This window comes from Mus caroli, unplaced genomic scaffold (assembly GCF_978045245.1).
Source record: "Mus caroli unplaced genomic scaffold, Mus_caroli_1 scaffold_12, whole genome shotgun sequence".
NCBI lineage: Eukaryota > Metazoa > Chordata > Mammalia > Rodentia > Muridae > Mus > Mus caroli.
This window is the reverse complement of record NW_028227267.1, coordinates 7,272,387-7,294,344: the sequence shown is the minus strand read 5'-3', so window position 1 is coordinate 7,294,344 and position 21,958 is coordinate 7,272,387. Positions and strand designations below refer to the sequence as shown.

Genomic DNA, 21,958 nt, shown 5'->3' with positions numbered 1-21,958 from the left:
CCACACACTCGGGTCTTAACAGGGAGGAGTCAGATTCAGCAGCCACCCAGGCAGTGTTCCCATCCCCTTGGTGATGCTCTGGGCTGCAAGGGAAGACACTAGCAATGCAGCTGATGTGGCCATGCTAGTTCAGGTATCAGGAGTGATGGTGACAGGCACAACAGCTAATGGTAGCCGGGGCAAGGACCAGGCAACTCTAAATGCCATGTACACATTTGCTCCACAATGCACAGGACTGTATTACATCCTCCTTTTACAGAGGAAGAAACTGAGGCATAGAGAAATTGACCATAGTAATTATTAACAGTATTTCACTTACCCAGAGTTGCATACAGATGGAAGTCAGCCCTGCCTGAGGGAGCCTGTGGGGACGCAGAAAGCATGTATGTGACCTGTGCTGTGAGGGCCACAGGGGCAACGGTGGACTGTGCTCTGCACTTGCCCGGTGTGGGTACACTTCCAGCCATTCTGCACATATCTTCTCAGTGAGAGTCTCTGTTGGTCAAGGTTCTCCAGAAAAATAGACCTGACAGCATGAATCTATAATGTGTAAAACTGGATGTATTAGAGGCTATGGTCTGAGCAGTCCAACAATGACTGTCTCCTGATGGAAGGTCCGCGAGTCTGGATGTCTCAGCTGGTCTTCAGTATATTCTGGAGTCCAAATGAAGTAGTCTTTGGGATGATGCCAGGGAAAATGGGCTTGCCAGCACGAGTGAGGAGGCAAAACAGGCAAAGAGCAAGCCCTTCCTTCTCCCACGTTCTTTATATAAGCTGTCACTAGATGGTGTGGCCCAGATTTAAGGGGAAACTTTCTACCTCAGAAGGTCCAGGTTAAAGGTGAGTCTTTCTACTTGAAGTAATTTGAAATCCTTCACAGTTGTAACCAGACACTTGAATTTTTCTTAATCCCAGACCTAGACTAGCTGACAACCAGCTAATGGTAGCCCTAGTATTCCTGTGTGGCAGGTGCTCTGTACCCTGTTTTATAGATGAAGTAGTCCAGGTACAAGCAGGCTTATTAGGTTATTGGGTAAAGGCTACACACAAGGTGGCAGGGTCAAGATTTGAGCCTGTGATCTTAACCCTGCTTCATGTTCCAGAGGTACCAAAGCTTAGACATGGCTATAGTTCAGCAGGCTGGCTAGCTGGGCACTCTGTCTATCCTCTCTGGAGCAGGAATCCACGGTTCAGGAGAGTAACATTGTGGGATTTTTAACGGAAAATGGAACCACTTACAGGTCCCCGTACCCAAGACAAGATAGTCCTGTGACGTTGGCAATGGGGCTGACTGTCTTTCACCTCATTTGGAAATCTAGTAGTTACCCCATCTTAGACCTTCAGAGAAAGACTGCCGTGGGCCACAGATGGGCCGTCAGTGTCAGGATGCTGCAGGTGGCTGTGGATTGAGGTCTCCTGCACAATGCTGCCTTTGGGGACAGTGTCACACAGCACCACACAGTGCTAGGATGATGTAACTCAGTCTAACTCTACCAGAGTTGGCTATGGATTTACAACCTTCCCTACTCAGACATGGAGGAGTCTTTGCATCATGATCCTGTTTGGCCTAGGGCTTATGTGAAGATTGTATACAGACCTTCATCAACCCCAGCATAGATACACACTCCATTTCAGGGACAGTTAGTGTGTCACTGATCCTCACAACCATAGGGCTACTCCAGTGGTCCTCCTAAAGCCAGGAAAACTCTGTAGTAGTCTTAGAGGTTCTAGGATGGCCACAGCACCAGAGCCTGTCTAGGACCGAGTGGGGAGCACAGGGAAGAGTTCGGTTCCTGTAAGGTTTCTGTAAGGTGTGGGAGGACAAAACAGACACTAGGCATCCCTAGTACCTGACAGCATCCCAGGGTAAAAACAGAGTTACGTGGCCATGTGGCTTCTGCTGTCAAACCTCCTGACACTTCTGCCATTGGCAGGACCTCCAGGTCCTTGAGATGCCCGTACCAGCACCCAGATAATTGCCTGACTCCTAGTGGAGCCCTGAAAAAGTATCATCATTTGTAACTGGTTCCTCTGGGCAGTTGCCCCTGCTTTGCTGTTAAAACTGTGTGTAGAGGAGAGAATGAATGCGTGAAGCTTGTCTACCTCTACTTCACTTACACCATTAGGACGAAAATCCGTGCCCTCGATTCAGCCTGCAGGGCCCTGGTTGATCTGATTTCTAGTTTTCTATCCTGGTCCCCTCCGCATAAGTTATGCTTCCACAATACGTCTGTCCAGAACACACTCATAATGGGATCCCACTTCTGGTTCAGAACACACTTCACCCTTCAGACCCTGCCCCAAACTCCCCTTCCTTGGGTTAATATTAGTACTGGCCTTAGGTATGTTCCCCAGCCCAAGCCCTTGCACTTTCCCTGGTATCACATTAGTTCCACAGAGACTAGTTCTCCACAGGTCTGCCTCTTCTCCTCCTAATTTATTGTCTAGGCAAAGAATGGTGAGGAATAACAACCCCAGTCACTCCCAGGCACCTGTCCCATAGTTTTAGACAGACTCACCTGTCCTGCAAAGGCATCTGGAGACCTCTGAAGATATTAGATGCTGAAGAAAGATCTGCTGGGGTGAGAAGTATTGGGTGACCAGGAGGAGGGCTCCACCAGTTAGCAGATTTCTACACTGAACCTCAGGCTGCCATTTAGAGGCAGGAATGTGCTATGGTGGGGCTGGGAGACTGATTCCCTGTCCTTAGTCATCTGGGCTTTTGAAAAGAATGAGGGTAGGTGATGGGTGGAAGGAGAACCGGGCCTTCTGGGGATCTGCATGGCAGGTGCTGCTAGGCAGGTCAATGGTGCTAATACCAGGAGATACTACTATCTGGTTACTTTTATTTTTAAGATTTCTTTATTTTGGGCTGAGATCGCTCAGAGGGTAAGAGCACCCGAAGGTTCTAAGTTCAAATCCCAGCAACCACATGGTGGCTCACAACCATCAGTAATGAGATCTGACTCCCTTTTCTGGGGTATCTGAAGACAGCTACAATGTACTTACATAGAATAAATAAATAAAAATCTTTTAAAAAAAGATTTATTTATTTTATACGAGTTCACTGTAGCTGTCTTCAGATCCACCAGAAAAGGGCATCAGATCCCATTACAGATGCCCATGTGGTTGCTAGGATTTGAATTCAGGACCTCTGGAAAGCAGTCAGTGCTCTTAGCACTGAGCCATCTCTCCAGCCTGCTAGTATCTGTTTTTCTGGGCTTGTAGATACTGGGATAAGACCGTCATTGTTCTAATGTGTGTCCCAGGGCCACTCTAGCCAGCAAAGCAGGAGTCTCACATGGATGACCAGCCATGGCTATATCTTAGCAAGAGGTGCTTTCCAAGAACCGTCTGCTGGCCAAGGTAAGACAGAGCAATGAGTGAGAAGCAAGCAACACCAGAGACCACTGCAGTTCCACCAAGCTTATCCTGGTTCCTGCATCTAGGAAACCCTTTTTTGAGTGCATCCAAGAGAACATCCTTAGAGTAAAACTGAAGTTGGTCTTCCACAGAGCTCTCCTTAGAAATATCTTGAATCTCACAGGCAAATCTATCCTTTGGCCACTGGAAAGCACCATCGACAGGAGCGCAGTATTTGGGTTTGGCAGCCCTTTACCCCTCTTGCCCTCGGGTGGCTCAGTACAGCCTAGTTCTACAGGAAGTGGAGCTCAGCACATGCTCCAGGGCTCACTCTCACCTGTCCACTGACTGAGGTGTTTGTCTTGCAGCTGAGAAGAACACCTCTGGCATGATAAGCCGCCCCTCCCCCGGGAGGATGGAGTGGATCATCCCCCTGATTGTGGTCTCAGCCTTGACCTTCGTGTGCCTCGTCCTCCTCATTGCCGTGCTGGTGTACTGGAGGTGAGTACACGGGGTGGGTGGCCAGGCACCGATTCCCGATCCTGGGGAGTTGACTGCATGGCCTCCATGCTCAGGACACTGAAGCAGTGCACAGTCCCTTACCTTGTGTCTCACACCTGGAGACGTTTTTGTCTCGGGAAGGTGACACAGGCAGACCTGCCTCTGGGATCCCAGCACTTAGGTAATCCAGGAGATCGATACTCCCCCAGGCTCCGCTACTTGATGGATTCAAATTTCTGTTCTGTTTTGAATTTTAGTCATCCAGACCTACAAAAAGACCTGACAAGTTCTTCAGCCCTTCCAGTCTCTGTCAGACCATGCCTTTAGTTTGCAGTATCCATGCAGTACATTAAGTAGCCTTTATCTTTCAGATACTTCATAGCTTTTTGGTGAACGTTAAAGTGGGTAATCACAAAACAGTTACTCTATCACGTGGCATTTAGTATGGGGGAGTTAAGGATGCCAGCTTGTGGCCAGCCTTTCATCATCATTGTTGCCTAGAAAGTTCTCACTATAAGTCCCATGAGGGGGTTATGGCTCTGTGTAGAAGTTCCAGAGTGTTCAACTGTATAGAGAGGCTCAGCCACTTCAATTTAATGAGTCAAACTAAACCAGATGTGGGGCCAGGCTGCCATCATCATTCAAACATCCAGGTGTTCTCCTGATTATCTAACAAGATTTAGCAGTGTGCTCCTTAGTTTTTATTACTTGATACAAATTATAGTGTCCTGGGAAGAAGGAGCCTCAACTGAGGAGTTGCCTCCGTTAGACTGTGCACACGCTCAGGGGCAGGGGTGGGGACTTTGATGCAGGCCGGCCCAGCCCACTGTGGGCAGTGCTATCTCTCAGCAGGTGACTGGGCCTGTACAGGAGAAGTAATTAAGAAAACCAGGGGAGTAAGGCAGAAAGCAGCATTTCTTCCTGGTTCCCACCTTTGCCCTGCTTTAGTTCCTGCCTGATTTCCCTCAAACCTTCCCCGCCCCCTGACCCCAGACGCAAGTCTCTTGGTCAAGCTGTTCACCACAGCCATAGAAAGCAAACCAGGACAGCCAGTGTATCAGTTAATTTTGATTGTCAGCTGGATTGTCCTAAGGCCTTAGGAAGGATCCACCCTGGAAGTGGACAGCACCACCCATGAGCTGCTGATGTGTGGAGATGAAGTAGTTTTATCCTTGGCCATCTTCCTATACTGAAGGACAATGCTCAAGCTGGGAGCCTCAGTAATCCTTCATCCCTTGAGCTTCAACGGGCTGGTTCCTCATCCTCTTCCCCTCGTTTCTGTTAAGTTTGAGTCAGAGCATCTTGTGGAGACAAGCGAAACAGATGTGAGGATGCAGAAGCTCTGCTCTCATGGCCTGGTGCTTCCACAAGGCAGGCGAGACAGCAATGTCTAAAGCTCATGTTCAGTGTCTAAAAGAGCCCATGTGTGAAAGGAGAACACGACAAGCAGACATCCAGAGAGAGCTGCGTCCCGCTGGGGCCTGCAAGTGAGCATTCTGAGTGCCCAGAGTGGCCATAAACATCCTGATTAGGCGATCTTTTGAAAGCAAACACCCAAAAGCTGGACTCCATTCTAGCCTAACCAAATGCCCTTTCTAGTATATAGGAGGCAGGATATGAAAAGTAACTGAGGCAGGAGCATGCTTGGATTGTTCAGAAACAACCAGGAAGTGAGTTATGATTGGAGTAGAGAGAGTGTCAGGGAGACACAGGCCTAGACAGCTTTTAGACTTCTTTGGTTTCAGGTTTTTGAGGTAGGGTTTTTCTGTGTAGCCCTGGCTGTCCAGAAACTCACTCTGTAGACCAGGCTGGCCTCAAACTTGGAAATCGCCCACCTCTGCCTCCCTCATGCTGGGATTAAAAGTACACACCACCTCCACCTTGCCTTTGACACTGATATAAATGGGGATCTAACTTTAGAATTGCATGCTGTGTATGAAGCAGAGGTTAGGGGACAGACGAAGTTGGAGTGGGGATCAGAGGATGAGCATTCAGAGGCAGGGAAAGATGTGTCTGGCCCCGAGGAAGCCTTAGTGCGAGTGCTGAGTGTTCATTACAACAGGTGGGCTCTGAGGGAAGGCTCAACACAAAGCAATTACTGATTAGCAGTCAGGTCTGTTCTCAGCCAAGGACAGGATACTGTGGTCATTTCAGCCTTCCCCAAGTACGTAACAATAACTCCCCACATAAGAACATAGCACAGTGGTTCTCAACCTTACTGTGACCCTTTATCACAGTTCCTCATGTTGTGGTGACCTCCAACCCTAAAATTATCTTCCTTGCTACTTCATAACTATAATTTTGCTACTATTATGAACTGTAATGTAAATACATATCTGACATGTAGGATATCTGATATGCAGCCCCTGTGAAAGGGTCGTTCAACCCCCCTAAGTGGTAGAGATTTACAAACTGAGACCTGCTGGAGTGCCTCTGTATAGCTGCCACTCTGCTGACCGTGGCTTCTAATCCTGCCAGGAGGCAGGCAGATAACCGAGTTTGAAGACAGCCAGGGATACTCAGAGAAACTCTGTCTTAAAGAAAAGAACCATCAACAGAAACATCCAGTAGGGTTCCTCATGGATTGTACAGCAAGTTTACAGCAGCCTGGGCTACACAGAAAGGAGTCGGGGAAGGAGGGTGGTAAACTTGTACCAAGCAATTCTGAAACAAAACAAAACAAAGGCCAGCCAGACACTCTCCTACACTGTACCATCTCACAGATTACAAAGACTGAGACAGGGAACAGTGTGGCAGGACAGGTAGAGACCCCAGGCAGCTAAGGGCACTCAGGTCTGTGCAGTCAGATTCAGCAGAGACTGGGTACATAGGCCAGGCAGCTCTGAACCCTCTGTGGTTTGAGGCACTTTATCTTAAAACTGAAATGCAGCTCTTTATGTTTCTGAAAAACTCCATTAGTCCAAATGGAAACTATAGTAGTGGTCATGCCAGAATATTCTTATTTTCCCCTAAAGCTTAGTTCAACATGCCCAGAGTCTTCATCTACATGATGAAGCCTACATTTAATGGCAGTGCACAAAAAATGACTGTAAAGGAAAAGGCAGTTCTGACAGCAGGAAAAATAAACCGAGTTCTTGTTAAGATGGGTATGTTAGCAAAGCATGAGACCATGCAGGAGGGACAAGGGCCTTTTCTCTGTCCAACATTTTCCCTGTGATTAACATGAAAGGGGGGCAGCACAGGGAAGCTTACATAGAGAATTGGCAAGTCCCCAAGGTGGTGTGGCTTTGAAGCTAGAGTAGCAATGTCCTCAGGCACAGAGGCAGCGAGTAGCTGAGATAGCAGACAGAGGGACTTGACAGAAGCAGTGCTGGTTCATCCAAACCTCGGGGGTTGTGTCTGCAGGTGGCAAGGTGGGCTCCCGCAGTGCCTGTGCATGGCGGCAGCAGTCTTCTGCAGCCAGCCTTGTAGAATCTGAGCGTGTTCACCTGGAGCTGGTGACGCTGCAGTGGAATCAGTCATGAAAAGGTGGAGAAATCGGACCCAGGGTCTCTGAGTTCTCTCCTGCCTGTTTCCTGCTTGAGAGTGTGATCATGTTCAATAGGTCGGCCACCAGTGCCAGGCACTGTTCCAAACCCTTGGGTGGCAGCACCATCTCCTGGGGCACCACCTATGTGGTAGGTACTTTCCTTTCTTTGACCTGGGGAGAGAAAGGGAACTGACTTTTGTTGAATTCCTGCTGTGAGCCAGGCAAAAGGCAATGTTAGCAGAGCACATTTTTGGTTGTATTTAACACACAAATCAAGTTCCCTTAAACACCTCCCCCCAAAAACCCCTAGTACTGACTCATTACACTGAAAGTTCCAGGGGCATCAGATGGGGCTGGTCTTGGAAGATAGAACACGGACATAGGGACATGGCTGGCTGGCATGGTTTGTTCTTCATGGGCTCCCCCTGGCCTGTGTTAGACTTACATCCCTCCATCCCAGCAGAAAGGGACCTTGTAATTGAATAGTTCCAGTGAGATCTCAAAATGGTGATTCCACCTCCAGAGGAGTTTGTGGGTTGGAAGGATGGACTATGCCCACTATGCCTGGGTTTCACTCTGGAGCCCAAACTTTGCGTCACCACTGTAATCATCAAAAATATGAACTGAGCCAGGTGGTGGTGGCGCACGCCTTTAATCCCAGCACTCGGGAGGCAGAAGCAGGTGGATTTCTGAGTTCGAGGCCAGCCTGGTCTACAAAGTGAGTGCCAGGACAGCCAGGGCTACACAGAGAAACCCTGTCTCGGAAAAAAAGAAAAAAAAAAAAAAAAAGAACTGAAAGCCAGCAAGTGGTAGTTCTGAGGGGACTGTCCAGACTTAGAAAGACAGCTAGTTTATAAGATTTGGCTAAGTATTCCCTTATTTATGAAATTATGAAGCCGTTTCTGTCATTGCATAGACTGGTCTTGTATGCCAGTTCCTGCTGTTTATACAGTGCTTATGGACTTGGTCCCATTGTGGTATGCTTGGTGATTCAGACGCAAAGCCCTGGAGTCCCCAGGATTCATTAAAGAATTGGGTGAGTAACATAATGGAGTATAAAGACTATTTAAAGAAGGGTAAGGGTATATTGTGCTTCAACCTAGTCTGAGAGAGAAGCAAAGCCCTGGGAAGATGACAGCTAAACAGTGAGAAATCAGGGAGGAACAAGCTGGAGAGGAGCAAGGAGAGACAGAGAGAGAGAGAGAGAGAGAGAGAGAGAGAGAGAGAGAGAGAGAGCGCTTCAGCAAGCAGATAGACTGGTGCAGTGTCAAGGGAACAGACTGTAGGACAGCAAAGGCCATGGAAGGCCTAAATGCCATCACCCTGAGAGTGACCAAAAAACACTGAGGGGCTGTAGGAGGCAACACCTGAGAGATGTAGTAGTGTGTAGTGGTGAAGTGGGAGCACTGGTCAGAGCCTGAGTTCGAAGACCCCATCAATAGAGGAGATAGAGAAAAGACTGAAGGAGTCGAAGGGGTTAGCAACTCCATAGGAAGAACAACAATGTCAACCAACCAGACCCCCCTCCCCCCAGAATTCTCAGGGACTAAGCCATCAATAAAGGAATACACATGGCTCCAGCTGCTTATGTAGCAGAGGATGGCCTTGTCATGCATCAATGGAAGGAGAGGTCCTTGGTCCTATGAAGGCTCAATAGATGCCCCAGTGTAGGGGAGTGGAGAGGTGGGAGTGGGTGGGTGGGTGGGTGGAGGAAAACCCTCATAGAAGCAGGGGGAGAGAGGATGTGATAGGGTGTTTCAGGGAGGGAGGGAGGGTGGGAAACCGAGAAAGGGGATAACATTTGAAATGTAAATAAAGAAATATCCAATTAAAAAAAAAAAAGAAAGAAAAGAAAAAGAAGATTCCATCAGACTTACAGCCCTGTGGAGACTGCTCATATTTTTCTAACAAAGGTTGCTGTCATTACCAGAGGGTGAAAATTTGTTCTGGGGAGGTGAAAAGAAGTGTGTGTGTGTGTGTGTGTGTGTGTGTGTGTGTGTGTGAGAAAGAGAGAGAGAGGGGGGGGGGGAGCGAGCATGTCAGTGGTATAAAAGCTGTGTTGGGTTTAGAAATTAGCTCCGGTCAATAACAGGAGCTGGAGACGTACCAGGGTGGGGCCAGTTAAGAAGTACTACCTTCAGTGAAGAGTCATCTTCCAGCCTCAGTTTCCTTACCTATAAAGTAGTTAGAAAACATGTACTGAGTGCATATGGGCAGGCAATATAGGCTGTGAGAAATGTCTGCCCTGTGTAACAGATGGGGACTGAGTACACATGTGCCACAATGTTCTACCAGATCTGACTGTAAGGAAAAATAGAAATGTAATTCTGGGTTCTTGCATACCTGAAATGTTTGCAAGTGAGAGAATGAAATCTATAGATAAATACCTTTTAAATGTAGTCACATTGTATAGCTGTACATAATTTCCAGCAATCTTACCGTGGCATAAGATGGTATTTGAAAAAAAAATAGTTAGGAATCTCCTTCTAGAGTTTATTCTTTGGAATGATCTCATTATGCACAGTAGCCTAGAAATAGCTCAGTCATCAATTTAGAGCTAAGTATAGTATAAATGTAGGTTAACCAACTGAGCAGAGCTACTTTGAGCCAAAAACAAAAGGGTGACTATAAAGTTAATAAAATCACTTGGGATGATGCTCCTAATGGGCCTAATTCCAGATGAGGGCTTCCCTGTGTAGGAGCAGGGTAAGGACTGGCCCCACACCCACATCCCCAGTGCAAAAGCTTTGAAGCCTTCGAGCCATCCCCGCTCTCCCAGGGCTGGCTGTGCTCTCTGGGCCTTGTTAGTAGCTGCAGCAGTCTCAGGGCCTAACAGCAGAGGCAGGTTGACTTCTCAGCCCACCAAGTCTTCTGTAACTGCTTCATAAGGACTTGGCCTAGCTGCTGAGGACACATGGTGAGGCAGACAAGCACACCTGTATCTGTGGAGCACCTCCACATGTGTCCTTGGAGATCTAGGTTCATTGACGTCATCATATCAGCATATGTGTCTAAAAAGGGACAAATTCATTACTTCAGATTTGCTCAATTAAAAGAAATGTGAGCACAAACTTCAGTTATCTGAGAGATCTGCAACTGAGTCCACTAGGGGCTATTGAGTAAAAGCAGGTGGCAATGTAGGTCTACAGAGGAAAATGTACTTTGTAATGCTTTTAATTGAGGTGTTGGGAATAAGATGTGTACTGGCTGCTTTTGTGTGTCAACTTGACACAGACTGGAGTTATCACAGGGAAAGGAGCTTCAGTTAAGAAAATGCCTCCATGAGATCCAGCTGTAAGTCATTTTCTCAATTAGTGATCAAGGGGGAAAGGCCCCTTGTGGGTGGTGCCCATCCCTGGGCTGGTAGTCTTGGGTTCTATAAGAAAGCAAGCTGAGCAAGACAGGGGAAGCAAGCCAGTAAGGAACATCCCTCCATGGCCTCTGCATCAGCTCCTGCTTCCTGGCCTGCTTGAGTTCCAGTCCTGACTTCCTTTGGTGATGAACAGCAGTATGGAAGTATAAGACGAATAAACCCTTTCCTCCCCAACTTGCTTCTTGGTCATGATGTTTGTGTAGGAATAGAAACCCTGACTAAGACAGGATGCTACAATTTATTCTTCACTGGCCTTGCAGAGAAGGAAAACCCCAAATCTGTAACAGTACAGGAAGTACACTGAGGGCAGATCTATGTCCCCAGGGAAGAGGACAGGGTGCTAGGGCAGGTAATAGAAAGGAAACACCCAATGAATGCTTGCCCCCCTTCAACAAATGGCAGCCAGCTGTGTGCATGATATTACAGATTTTGCAGTCTCTTTCAGTGGTTCGGAGCTATTTCAAATGAGTCAGAACAACTGGGGGGAAAATCAGAGTTCTGGAAGATGCTGAAAGAGAAGAGTGTGCCATTTTGGTCTTACTACTCTAGACGGTAGAAGCCCTGGCTTTGAATTACTACTCAGGAACCTCTCTGCAGGATCCATGGATCCTTGCTTTACTACAGCAACCTGCTTAGATAGCAACAGTGCCCAGAAAAAATGTGCAAGAGCCCAGCTGCTGCCACTCAAAAGGCAGACGTTTTTGGATGGTACCTTTTTGATTTATGTAATTTGAGGTGGATGCTAGGAGAGGTGCCAGGTGTTCTGGGGTGTGCCACTTGTTGAACCTCTGGGCTATATAAAGCACAGGTTAGCTACCTTGAGCCAGGCATCAGTGTACACCTAGAATTGTGATGATTGTTATGAAGGCAGATTTTGTTTTATGTCCCTTGGAGCCTGGATAGCTCAGAACACACCACACACACACACACACACACACACACACACACACACACACACACACATTGTTTTACCATCTCTGGCATGTGCTTAGCCTAGGTTATAGTACAAATAGATCTTTAGTGGGTAGATCCTTGATTTTAATCCAAATAACTTGACTTGATAGCCCACCATTATATGTACTATATATGCGGGAGGGAAGGGTATGTGCATGCAGAGACCAGAGGAGGGCACTGGATATCCTGCTTTTCATTTTGATACTGGTGCTGGGCTAAGAACCAGGCATTCATGTTTACCCAACAGGTATTCTTACCCACTGATCTATTTATCCACCCACCAGCCCCCTGCCATGGCCCACCATTTTAACTATCATATTGTGCTGCCCCAGATAGGGGAATACCATGCATGGTGGGAACAGTTATGTAGACTGCTTTCATGTTTCAGGTCAGATAGACACTGCAGGCAAAGAAACCACTTGGCTACTATTGCGTGATGTAATGGCCACCTGACCTGGAAGTCCAGATAAGAACCAATTTGCGCTCTGATAATGATGAATATATTCAGTTATCTCGCTATTAGTTTGAGAATTCAATGTTGAGTAATATCACCTACTTTGCTTTAGTCCCAGTTGATTAGTGTTAATGTCCTTAGTTTAGTGTCTTACTGAACATAATCATAGCTTGGGAAGTGTTTTGAAGACGTACAAGGCAGCCTCACTTCTCAAATAGGCCTAAGATAACTTCAAGGGTTCTGGATCATAGGATGGTAAGCTTCGTAAATAGAAACTGTAGCCTTCGACCCTAGGCTTACTAACATTTGTTATTGCTCTAATCTGGTAAATGCGTGTCCCTCTTGATCATATGACCAAGCCTTTTGTAAACTTTGGCAAGTCAGCTCACATCAGTGAGTCACATCTGCACGTGGGAAAAGGTCTCTCTTTTACTGAGTTCCGTCTTTAGACCTTTCTATGTGTTGATATCTGCTCCTAAAGAATGGTATTCATCAGGCACATGCCTTTAATTCCAGCACTCAGTAGGCATCAGCAGGAGGATCTCTCTCTGTGAGTTCAAGATCAGCCTAGTCTATAGAGCAAATTCCAGGACAGCTGGGGCTACCCAGAGAAACTCTTGAAAAAACAAACAAACAAACACGTTCATCATGAACACAAGTGAGTTTTGTTGACACTGCAATTTTTTCTTCCCTGGATGTTCAGAGGGAGACAGAGTGAAGTGACTATGAAAGCATACAGATGTGTAGGGACTTGTACTGGCATTAACAGTGGCTTAGGCAAACAGAAACACATGGACATGGGGTGTGGGCACGGGACAATATGCCATGTGTACTCATAGTGTGATTGACCACATGTGCATCTCTGGAACGTGGACTCTTCCTCCAGTTGCACAGCAGTGGCAATGACAATCAGAGCAGCTGTGAGCAGGTATACAAGAGTACTGTGCACGAAACTGCTTTGTCAGCCGGCATTTCTTTGCTTGCGGGCTATGGCTTAGATTAGCCTGCTTTCTCCCCTGGCAGAGTCATAAAGAAACAGTGTACTAAGAAGTTGCTTTTGATTTTTCCTAAGCAGGTGGCAGAAGGGACTCTAAACTGCATGTTACTGATTTCATTCTACTGTTAGGAGAAGCCACCAGGAACGTAATTGTTGAATAAGAGAAAGCACATGTTACTTGTTTCCCCTGTGAGGTGCTGGGGATTGAAGCTAGGGCCTTGTATACTAGTCAAGTACTCCTACCACTGAGCCAAAACACTTTTTAGAGATTTTTCAATGGGCATATAAAATGTTGCCCAGCTTAGCCTCAGATGGGCATTCCTCTATTGCAGCTCCCTAAGAACCTGGGGCAGAAGTGTGTTCTTCCATTCTCTGCATGTATGTGCTTCTGATTCTAGAGAAGGCCTACCTGGCAGTTAGGATATCAGGGGTTGAGGGGGCAGCCTTGCTCCAAGAGAGGAAACAGTTTTCAGAAAGGAAGACTGGCCAGAATCACTTACGTTATAATGTTTGTTTATCCTATCTAGTGTTCTGCACTGCTGAACGAAGGCCTCTGTGGCTGGCCCATTTATTCCTTCCATTGTTGATTCTTTTACCACTTCTCACACATCTACAAGGCCATGGAGAATTGTGTAGGAGACAGAATTCCTACTTTGCACACGCCTTTAATCCCAACACTTGGGAAGCAGAGGCAGGTGGATTTCTGAGTTCAAGGCATGTCGTGGTAGAGATGAATAAGTAAATAAAGGTTATATAAAGTTCACACTCTTTTTTAAATTCTGTGCTATTTGAAAATAATGCCTGTCATAATCCCCAGCTGGCTGTCTCATTTGCATGGTTAACTGGAAACCCAGCTGTACTGATCTCACATTCCCCAGTGGGAGCACTGAGCAGGACAGAGCCAACACTATGGCTCCTTTGTGATGGTCACTGATGTTAGCATCTGTCCTCACTGCTCTTTTGTCTGATTCCAGGTTGGTTTTGTGGCCTCCCTGGATACCAGCTATGCCAAAGGGGAACAGTGAGTTCTTTAAGAAACTTGAGCACTCAGGCAATGGTGGCACATGCATTTAATCCCAACAATTGGGAGGCAGAGGCAGGTAGATTTCTGAGTTTGAGACCAGCCTGGTCTACAGAGTAAGTTCTAGGACAGCCAGGGCTACACAGAGGAACCCTGTCTCGGGAAAAACAAACAAACAAACAACAACAACAACAACAAAAAACCCCTTAAGCATGGCTAGGGTACAGGGGAACAAAGTGAGAGAGAGCCAAGGAGAACTTCTTTGAGCAGATATTTGAGCTGTGACTGCAGAGAAAAAGTAGAGGGTACATGTTCAGAGGCAGCCTTATGGACGCTGGGTCATAGTGCATTCAGCATGGACATAGGTTCCTCCCTCAAACCACACTTCCTTTGTGTCAAGCAAAGTCCACTGTCTTGGCCTTTCAGAGGCTTTTCCCAGAGACTTCTGCATGTACAAAACAGCACATTCAATCCCAGAGCCAAAAAGGTAGAAAAACTGGAGCTTCAACATCATTTTTGGTGGCTTTGTTCTTTCTAAAAGCAGACCATTCATGGGTGTTTTGTGTATTTTTGTTGTTTGGTTTTTGTCTTTTTCTAAATTAATCATTGCTAGTATAATTCATCTGTACTTAGAACTTCTCTTTCTGGCTATATTCCGAGATTTTTAGCCATTAGAAATAATTTTTACCATTCAGCTCTCCAAACCCTGAAAATGTGTCAAACCTGTGGGGAGAGCAAAGACACATTTCATGTTGCCAAAATAAGACTTGCCTTGGAGGTTTGGGATTATGATAACTCTGGTGTTAAACTGTCTTGCACTGAGAATCTGAAAGGTATGGGGGTAGGGGACATTTGGAGGTCCCCAGAGGTTCCAGGAGATGGGCACTTTTCTCTCCCTTTTTCTTCCCAACTGTTCAGGGAGAGCTGAGTCACGTGGTAGCTAATGCCTCAGATCCCAGGCAACTTTTTGCTCAATAACTGTTTCCCAAATGGCTACTCAGGGGCCTTTCAGAATTCGTGAGAGCTGTCAGTTGTTATAGTAACCGGCCCCTGCTGTCGAGTTGGCCCTGAGATGCCAGTTGAAGCTCTTGGAACAGGCTAACTCACAGTCATTAGACAAAAGTGGGGAGGGAGGCACAGCCAAAGGTTGCCATTTAAACATGTTCCTTGATACTTGCAACCCAGCACAGGTTGTATTGGGAAGTGCTGGCTGATACAGTTTTAAACTCATCGCTTAGGAAACAGAAGGCTGCCTCCTTGGGTGTTTGTTCTAGGCTTGCTAACCCATTTTGTTCCAGATTCTCAGAAATCACTGCCTTCTCTCCCAGGGTTACTTGTGCTTGATCAGGTTACCCCTTGGTTGTCAGGGATATTAGTTACTGATTTATGGCATTTGCTTCTCACGAAAGTGTTGTCAGTTTACGGGTGGGAGTCTCAAGAGCCTGTGATTGTGCGTGAGGAAAAACTGCGGAAGATAGCCGGCTCTGCTCCAAAATTCCTGAAAGAGTAAATCTGGCAGAATTCAGAGCAGGGCTAAGGGTTGAGAAAAAGTCTAAATATTTTAGGAAGCTGCAAATTTCAAGTTTTTATGAAAATTTATAAAAACATTCCAACATACTTGTGATTTCTTCAGATTAGTCTTCGCAGCCACACAACATATCTGTGATGTTTTGGGGGGACAGTCATTGTAGTGACAGTAGTTTCAACAGAGGGAGACAGGAAGTTCTGAACTACAACAGTCCCTCCCCTTTCAACCTTGTTGCCAATCAAGTTCTCCTTTCTCTAAAGGTGAGCTGGTATGACAAGCACTTGTGTATAATACTGCAATAGCACTGGTAATGAAAAAAAAACAGGAACTTAAAGCTTATTTATGACAGGAGAAGAGAAACATGAACACTAAAAAGCTAGAGGTACTGGTCCCCAGAAGGAAGCAGTTACTGAAAAGTGGTCCACATTTCTGTGCAGGATTCAGCAAGGAGCCGGAAGGAAAAAAAAAAAAAGATTATATGTTAGGCGGTGGTTATTATTGTTTTCCAGTTCTATGAACAAGACTTAGAATAAGATCATTTCACTGTGAAATCCTATAGCCCTAGTAGCTTGGGATCTAAGCAGCCACCCACAAGTGTCTGCATTTGTCAGAACATGCATCCTTCGCATGGACAGGCAAGTCTGGGATGCTAAGGTATTTAGTGTTTAAGAGACTCTACATAGAGCAATAACTTGCCAAGTTCTGGCCCTGTCTGTCTGAGGCATTTTCTATGTTTATCCAGAAGTGACAAGAATGCATTCAGAAAAGACAAAACCCTTGCTCTGTCCAATGCAGAGAAATTGGTGGCAGAAAGCAGGTCATGTGACAGGCACTGGGCAGTGGAGACCCAGCAAGTTCTTCAGAGCTGTCTGCTTGCTGGGACAGTGTGCCTGCAGAGGTGAAGAGCAGCCCAACCTTAGACTAATGCTACCTTCTGATATATAAAACATTGCTTTGGGAAACAAGCCTACTTTGTGTCTCTTACCTCAGCACCAGAGACCTCTCTAACGCTAGCCATTTTTGCATATGTGTGCCCTTTTGATAACGCTATATATGAAGTCGTGATAGCAGGGATGTCTGGGTGGAGGGCATCAGTGTGCAACGCTGGGGGACCAATTGAAATACTGTCTTCTACACATGTTCTCTTTTGTCTTTTGTCCATTTAGAGGGTGTAACAAAATAAAGTCCAAGGGCTTTCCCCGACGTTCCCGTGAAGTGCCTTCTTCTGGGGAGAGAGGAGAGAAGGGGAGCAGGTGAGGGCGGCCCAGCTTAATGGGGGAGTCTCAATGGCTGGGACTTAATGGGGGAGTCTCTCTCAATGGCTGGGGGATTCTCAATGGCTGGGACTTAATGGGGGAGTCTCAATGGCTGGGACTGGCTTGCAGAACTTTTGTTTTGTTGCTATGGGGATGGAAGCTTCTAAACAGAAAATGCTGATGTTCACCTGTTCCATGCCAGCTAGTAATGTCTGCAAAGACCAGTTGAGCCTCCAGGTAGCTGCTGCCCATGGCAGAAGCTCCAGTGCGTGCTTGCTTTGCTTTCGTCTGTGGGCTGGGCTGTATTTTCTGTCTTTTTTGGTAACACTGTGGACACGCTGTGTTTGCGTATCTGGTGTATGCTGCATCCATTTTCCTTTAAAAAGTCAATTAAGTTGTTGCATGCTTGTTTAGAGCTTTGTTTTTCAAATAAGCATAATTCTTATAAATGAAAGTAATTTATACATAAGGGGTTAAAACCAAGAACAAGACAGAAAATGAACAAATGTGGCTATAACATGTGCTTTTCCATAAAAAATATGTGGTTATAACATGTGCATGAATTCTTAATATTCTGAAAAAGTCTAACCTGAAGAGTTTTATATGAAACAATTAGAAGTTGTGCATATAGTCCTAATTTCTGCACTTGAACCTCTTGAGAATATTTATATAAGACGTATCTCATATGTAAACTGTTTAAAATTCATAATCTTTTAATACTAAATCATTAAGTAGGGTAGTTAATCAATTAATGTTGTAAGTGTTCCCTTTTACTTTCAGTAAACCAGTTTATAGCTAACCTTTCCCATGGAAGGGCTTGTCTCTGTTGGTTGTAGATCTGGTTATTGAGATGGAATTTCACGTCTATCCCAGGACACAGTTTTGATTCGTGAGGAGTAATCTTGACAGGTTATTGAGGAAGGTCGTCATTTACGTTGTACAGTTCTGGCCCTGTGCATCCTCACTGACTGGTGATGTCATTTATTCCTTTCTAGGATCTTTTTAAAAAAAAAAAAAAAACTGTTGAAGTTTTCGATTCCTAGTATACTTTCAAAACAGCTTTCAGATCTGGGACTAGAAACCTCTCTTTATTGCTTTAAACCTAAAGGTCTTCTCTTAGAGGGGTCTGTGGACGTCCTGTGAACAGTTCTTATGCCCAGTCCATGATGACATTTCTTTCTGTAGTACTTTAAAGGACCAGCATGACTCATGTCCAACACTAAGGTAAATGCTGTCCATGGTCAGACACTCAGACACACTATTCAGCCTGTGTATGTGCTTAGCTCTTAGTATGGAGTGGACTTGCTACAGGCCCAGTGTGCTTCACCCAGGAGATGCCTCGTGTCTGCAGTTGGTTGCAAGGAATCTGAGAACTTCTTTGCTTAGGACTGAGGGAAATATATCAGGTCTACCTAGGTTGATATCATCCTAAGGAACTGCAGGTATTTGTTGACTCTAAGTGTGAGTTATGCAGTATCAAATGCATATTTTATAGTGTGGCTACAAACCTTGACTCAGAGACATGTGGATTGTCACATTAGCTCTACCACTTCCTGGCTCTTTGGCATGGGATCCATTTGAGACACAATTTCCTCATCTAGGAAATGGGTCTTTTGAGGAGTCTTCTTTATAGAATACCCATTGTATAAAGATTAAATTAGACAGCATATATGGAATTCTTTGTTCACACCTGAGAAGAAGGAGACATGGAGACTCTGAGAAGGGAAGTGACATGGTCAGACAGTCCTGCTGAAGTAGGGCCTCTACTCTAGGCAGCTAGCTCTTCAGCAGGTTCTTTTTCTCCACTTAAATTGTGACTAAGTAGGATCTGACATCATTCATGATAATAAAGTTTAAAATCATATATAACCTGAGAATTCCATCTACCCACCCTATTCCCCACCTACTCACAAACATGTGCTCATTTTTCTAAATTTATACATTATTGGACAATTGTTATATATCTAAACAAATGCGGTATCTCTGTCTCCTTTTACATAGTGAAGAACTACCTGTTTTACCCACGTGCTTGGCTTTGAGATAACACAGTTTTTCTCTAGGCATCTATAGTTCCCTATTGGGGGAGTGTTAAATAGATATGCCCTGATTTATTTAAGCAGTCCTCTGAGGCTATCAATTTTGTGACAGCACAGTACTATGCTGAATAGCCTTGTTAATGTGTCATTTTGCACATGGATAAATACAGCTGCAGAATAAATTCAGGAAAGTGGCAGCAAGGCAGGGTTCATGGGTGGTGCCCTCCTCTGCCACTGGTTTTGAGGTCTTTCCTTGGTGATGTGTGTATGTATCTGCTTCCCTACAGCCCTCTAGTGCTGGGCACCGTGGCTCACTGTTCATTCACCAGAGATGGAGGAATAGAGTCAGTGTGTTCCCAGTGTGTTACCATCTTATTATAAACGATTTCTTTAAAATTGTGGTTCTCAACCCTTCTAGTGCTGCAACCGTTTAATACAGTTATTTGTGTTATGGTGGACTCAATCAAAAAATTAGTTTCATTATTACTTTGTTATTACTTCATACCTGTAATTTTGCTGCTGTTATAAATTTGAATATAAATATGATATGCAGGCTATCTGTTCTGTGACTCTGTGGAAGGGTCGTTCAACCCCCCCAAAGGAATCATAACCTGTAAGTTGAGAGTCACTGCTTCAGACAGTCTCTCCATTCTGAGAGATTTGTTCCAAAGTTCTTGTGTGGGTACCTTAGTTTTTCTTTTAATAGTCAATTCTTGATTATTGGAAATACCACGTGGATGACACTGGGGTGCCTTTTGGGAACCTCACCTTCTTTCACAAGCATTGCTACAATGGTATTCAGTAAAAAAGCACATAGATCTTTCCGAGATCCTGAAGATCACTTAAGGCTATTAGCCATATTACAACAAGCCAGACATGGTGCTGCATACCTTTGAGCTCAGCACTAGGGGGGCAAAGGCAGGCAGATCTCTATGAGTTCGAGGCCAGCCTAGTCTACAGAGTGAGTTCTAGGGCATCCAGGGATATGTAGAGAGACTCTGTTTCAAACAAAACACAAAACAAAAACAAAACTATTATAACAAAATAGTCATTATGTTTAGGAAATAAGTAGGGTCTAGAGCATTTTCGATGGTAATTCTGAGTGATCTGTGTTTCCTCTCCTCCTTGAACTGACCTAGACTTGTATGGTTCTGTTAACTGCCTCAAGTCAGTGGGGTTTGGATGAGTGGTGAGCACCTTATGCTAGGTGCTCAAACATTCCAGGCTAGGGTACAAAGGTGTGACAACTGTCTCAAAGACCCTGGTGTCAGACCTTTCCCAGGTCTCCACTGAGTCCTGGGATGAACTGTGAGGGTTTTATCTCCTTGGAACTAGCTGAAATATTGATGAGAGCACCTTTGAGCTACTGAACGTGACATAGGAAGTGACCTCTGCTGTCCACTTCCCTGGAAAGGCCCACACAGTCATCCCTGTGGATCTTTTAGAATTTCTTAGCAAAAACAATGTTGATCAAGAAAGATTATCTCGGACCTACTTCTATGTGTGCAGTTTGCTTGTCTTCTCCCATTTAAAGGAAGTTACTACGGGCAACTTGACTCATCCAGTACCATACTTACCATGGAAATCACACCTTTCTCTGTCACTTTAGCTATAGCAGGAGTAAAGTAGGATATTGTTACTACCTACATGAAATCCCAAATATCAATATCTGGGAGCCCTTCCTCTTCTCATAATGTCTGCATTCCATCTCCTGTCCATCCCATCTCTCCAGCCTTCAGGTGATTTTTTTTCTCTTTTCTCTCCCCTTCTTTCCCTCCCTCTCATACTCCGTCCTCTGCTTGTCCAGAGTATGACAACCACATGCCCAGGAATCCCAGCAGTCCCGATGCAAAACATGCCACTTTATTATCCCCCAGAGCACACTCGGATTTGTCAGATTTTTGTGTCCCCTTTCATGACTTGGAAAATATGCCAACCAGAAGCCTATTTTGATGTCTGAGTCTTTCATTCTGGAGGAGTCCTTCCGGAGACTGCACTGTATAAACTTAGCTACATAAACCAGATCACTTAACAGGCAGTCAGGACAACTTAGCAGTGAGTGAGTTGTTGTGTATGAAAAAATCTCAACTTAGAATTGAATCGGGCCACCTTCCAAGTGGGACCCAGAGTAGCTTCAAGCAGACACTCCTGAGGGAAAGCCCAGAGATATCCACAGTCTTTCTCTTCTATTGTTTGTCACTTCCATTTCTAGAAACAGTTTGCCCTCATAAATCAATCGGAGACTTTTTAGCACAACTCTCAATCTCTTTCTTTGATGGCCTGTTAGTGTTTGCAGCTTTCCATTAATAAATGGCTCTTACTCAACGTTCACTACAACATACCCATTTACAAAAGTAAATATTAATGGGATGTCTGTTCTTGACAACATGAAAATAAATGAGATTATTAGTGGGTATGGCACTGTAAATTCAAATGAGGGCAGCCTATGAATCGTTTAAGATTGCTTAATTAATATTCAGTAGAAGCTGAGCCAACTGCCCACTATAGTCTGCAATTAGAATTTTGCCTCCACACAGCTAAAAAACTCCTTCACACTCTGGAGTAATTATAAAACCATTGTGCTTAATTTGAAGAGAGTGACTTGATTTCTAGTTTTTTTATATCAACACTTGTTTAGTATGTAATTTTGAGTTTTTATCTAAGTCTGAAAACCTTGTTAGGATTCCACTCCAACCCACAGCCCATCATCCACAGCACAAGACAAACTGTTGTAATAATAAGCCTAAAACTGAGGATGGAAACAAGCCTGTCAAAAGGACAGACATGCTGAGACAAATGTCAGTCCATCTCAGAAGTCCCTGCCTGCCGTTGGAGAGCCCTTTTTATAGACAAGTGTCTCTTTAGACATTTCTAGACTTCAGTGTCAGCCCTTTGTTTCAGGGAAGTGTTGGTTGCCTGCACAAATCCTTGTCAGGCAAGCAGAAAGAGAAAGAAATAAGAAAAATCATAAGCCCATACCAAAGG

General features: G+C 45.2%; 1 protein-coding gene across 4 annotated transcripts in view; it reads left to right on the top strand.

The window, feature by feature from the left end:
- Ptprg (protein tyrosine phosphatase receptor type G) overlaps positions 1–21,958 on the top strand; it is a 682,360-nt gene that overhangs the window by 602,847 nt on the left and 57,555 nt on the right. For 3 of the 4 annotated variants that reach the window (XM_021181278.3, XM_029468957.2, XM_029468961.2), the window contains 2 exons: positions 3,732–3,864; positions 16,848–16,934. In XM_021181278.3, the coding sequence (XP_021036937.1) occupies positions 3,732–3,864; positions 16,848–16,934 (220 nt within the window). The remainder of the gene's footprint in view (positions 1–3,731; positions 3,865–16,847; positions 16,935–21,958) is intronic. The other variant, XM_021181279.3, reaches the window with a different exon arrangement.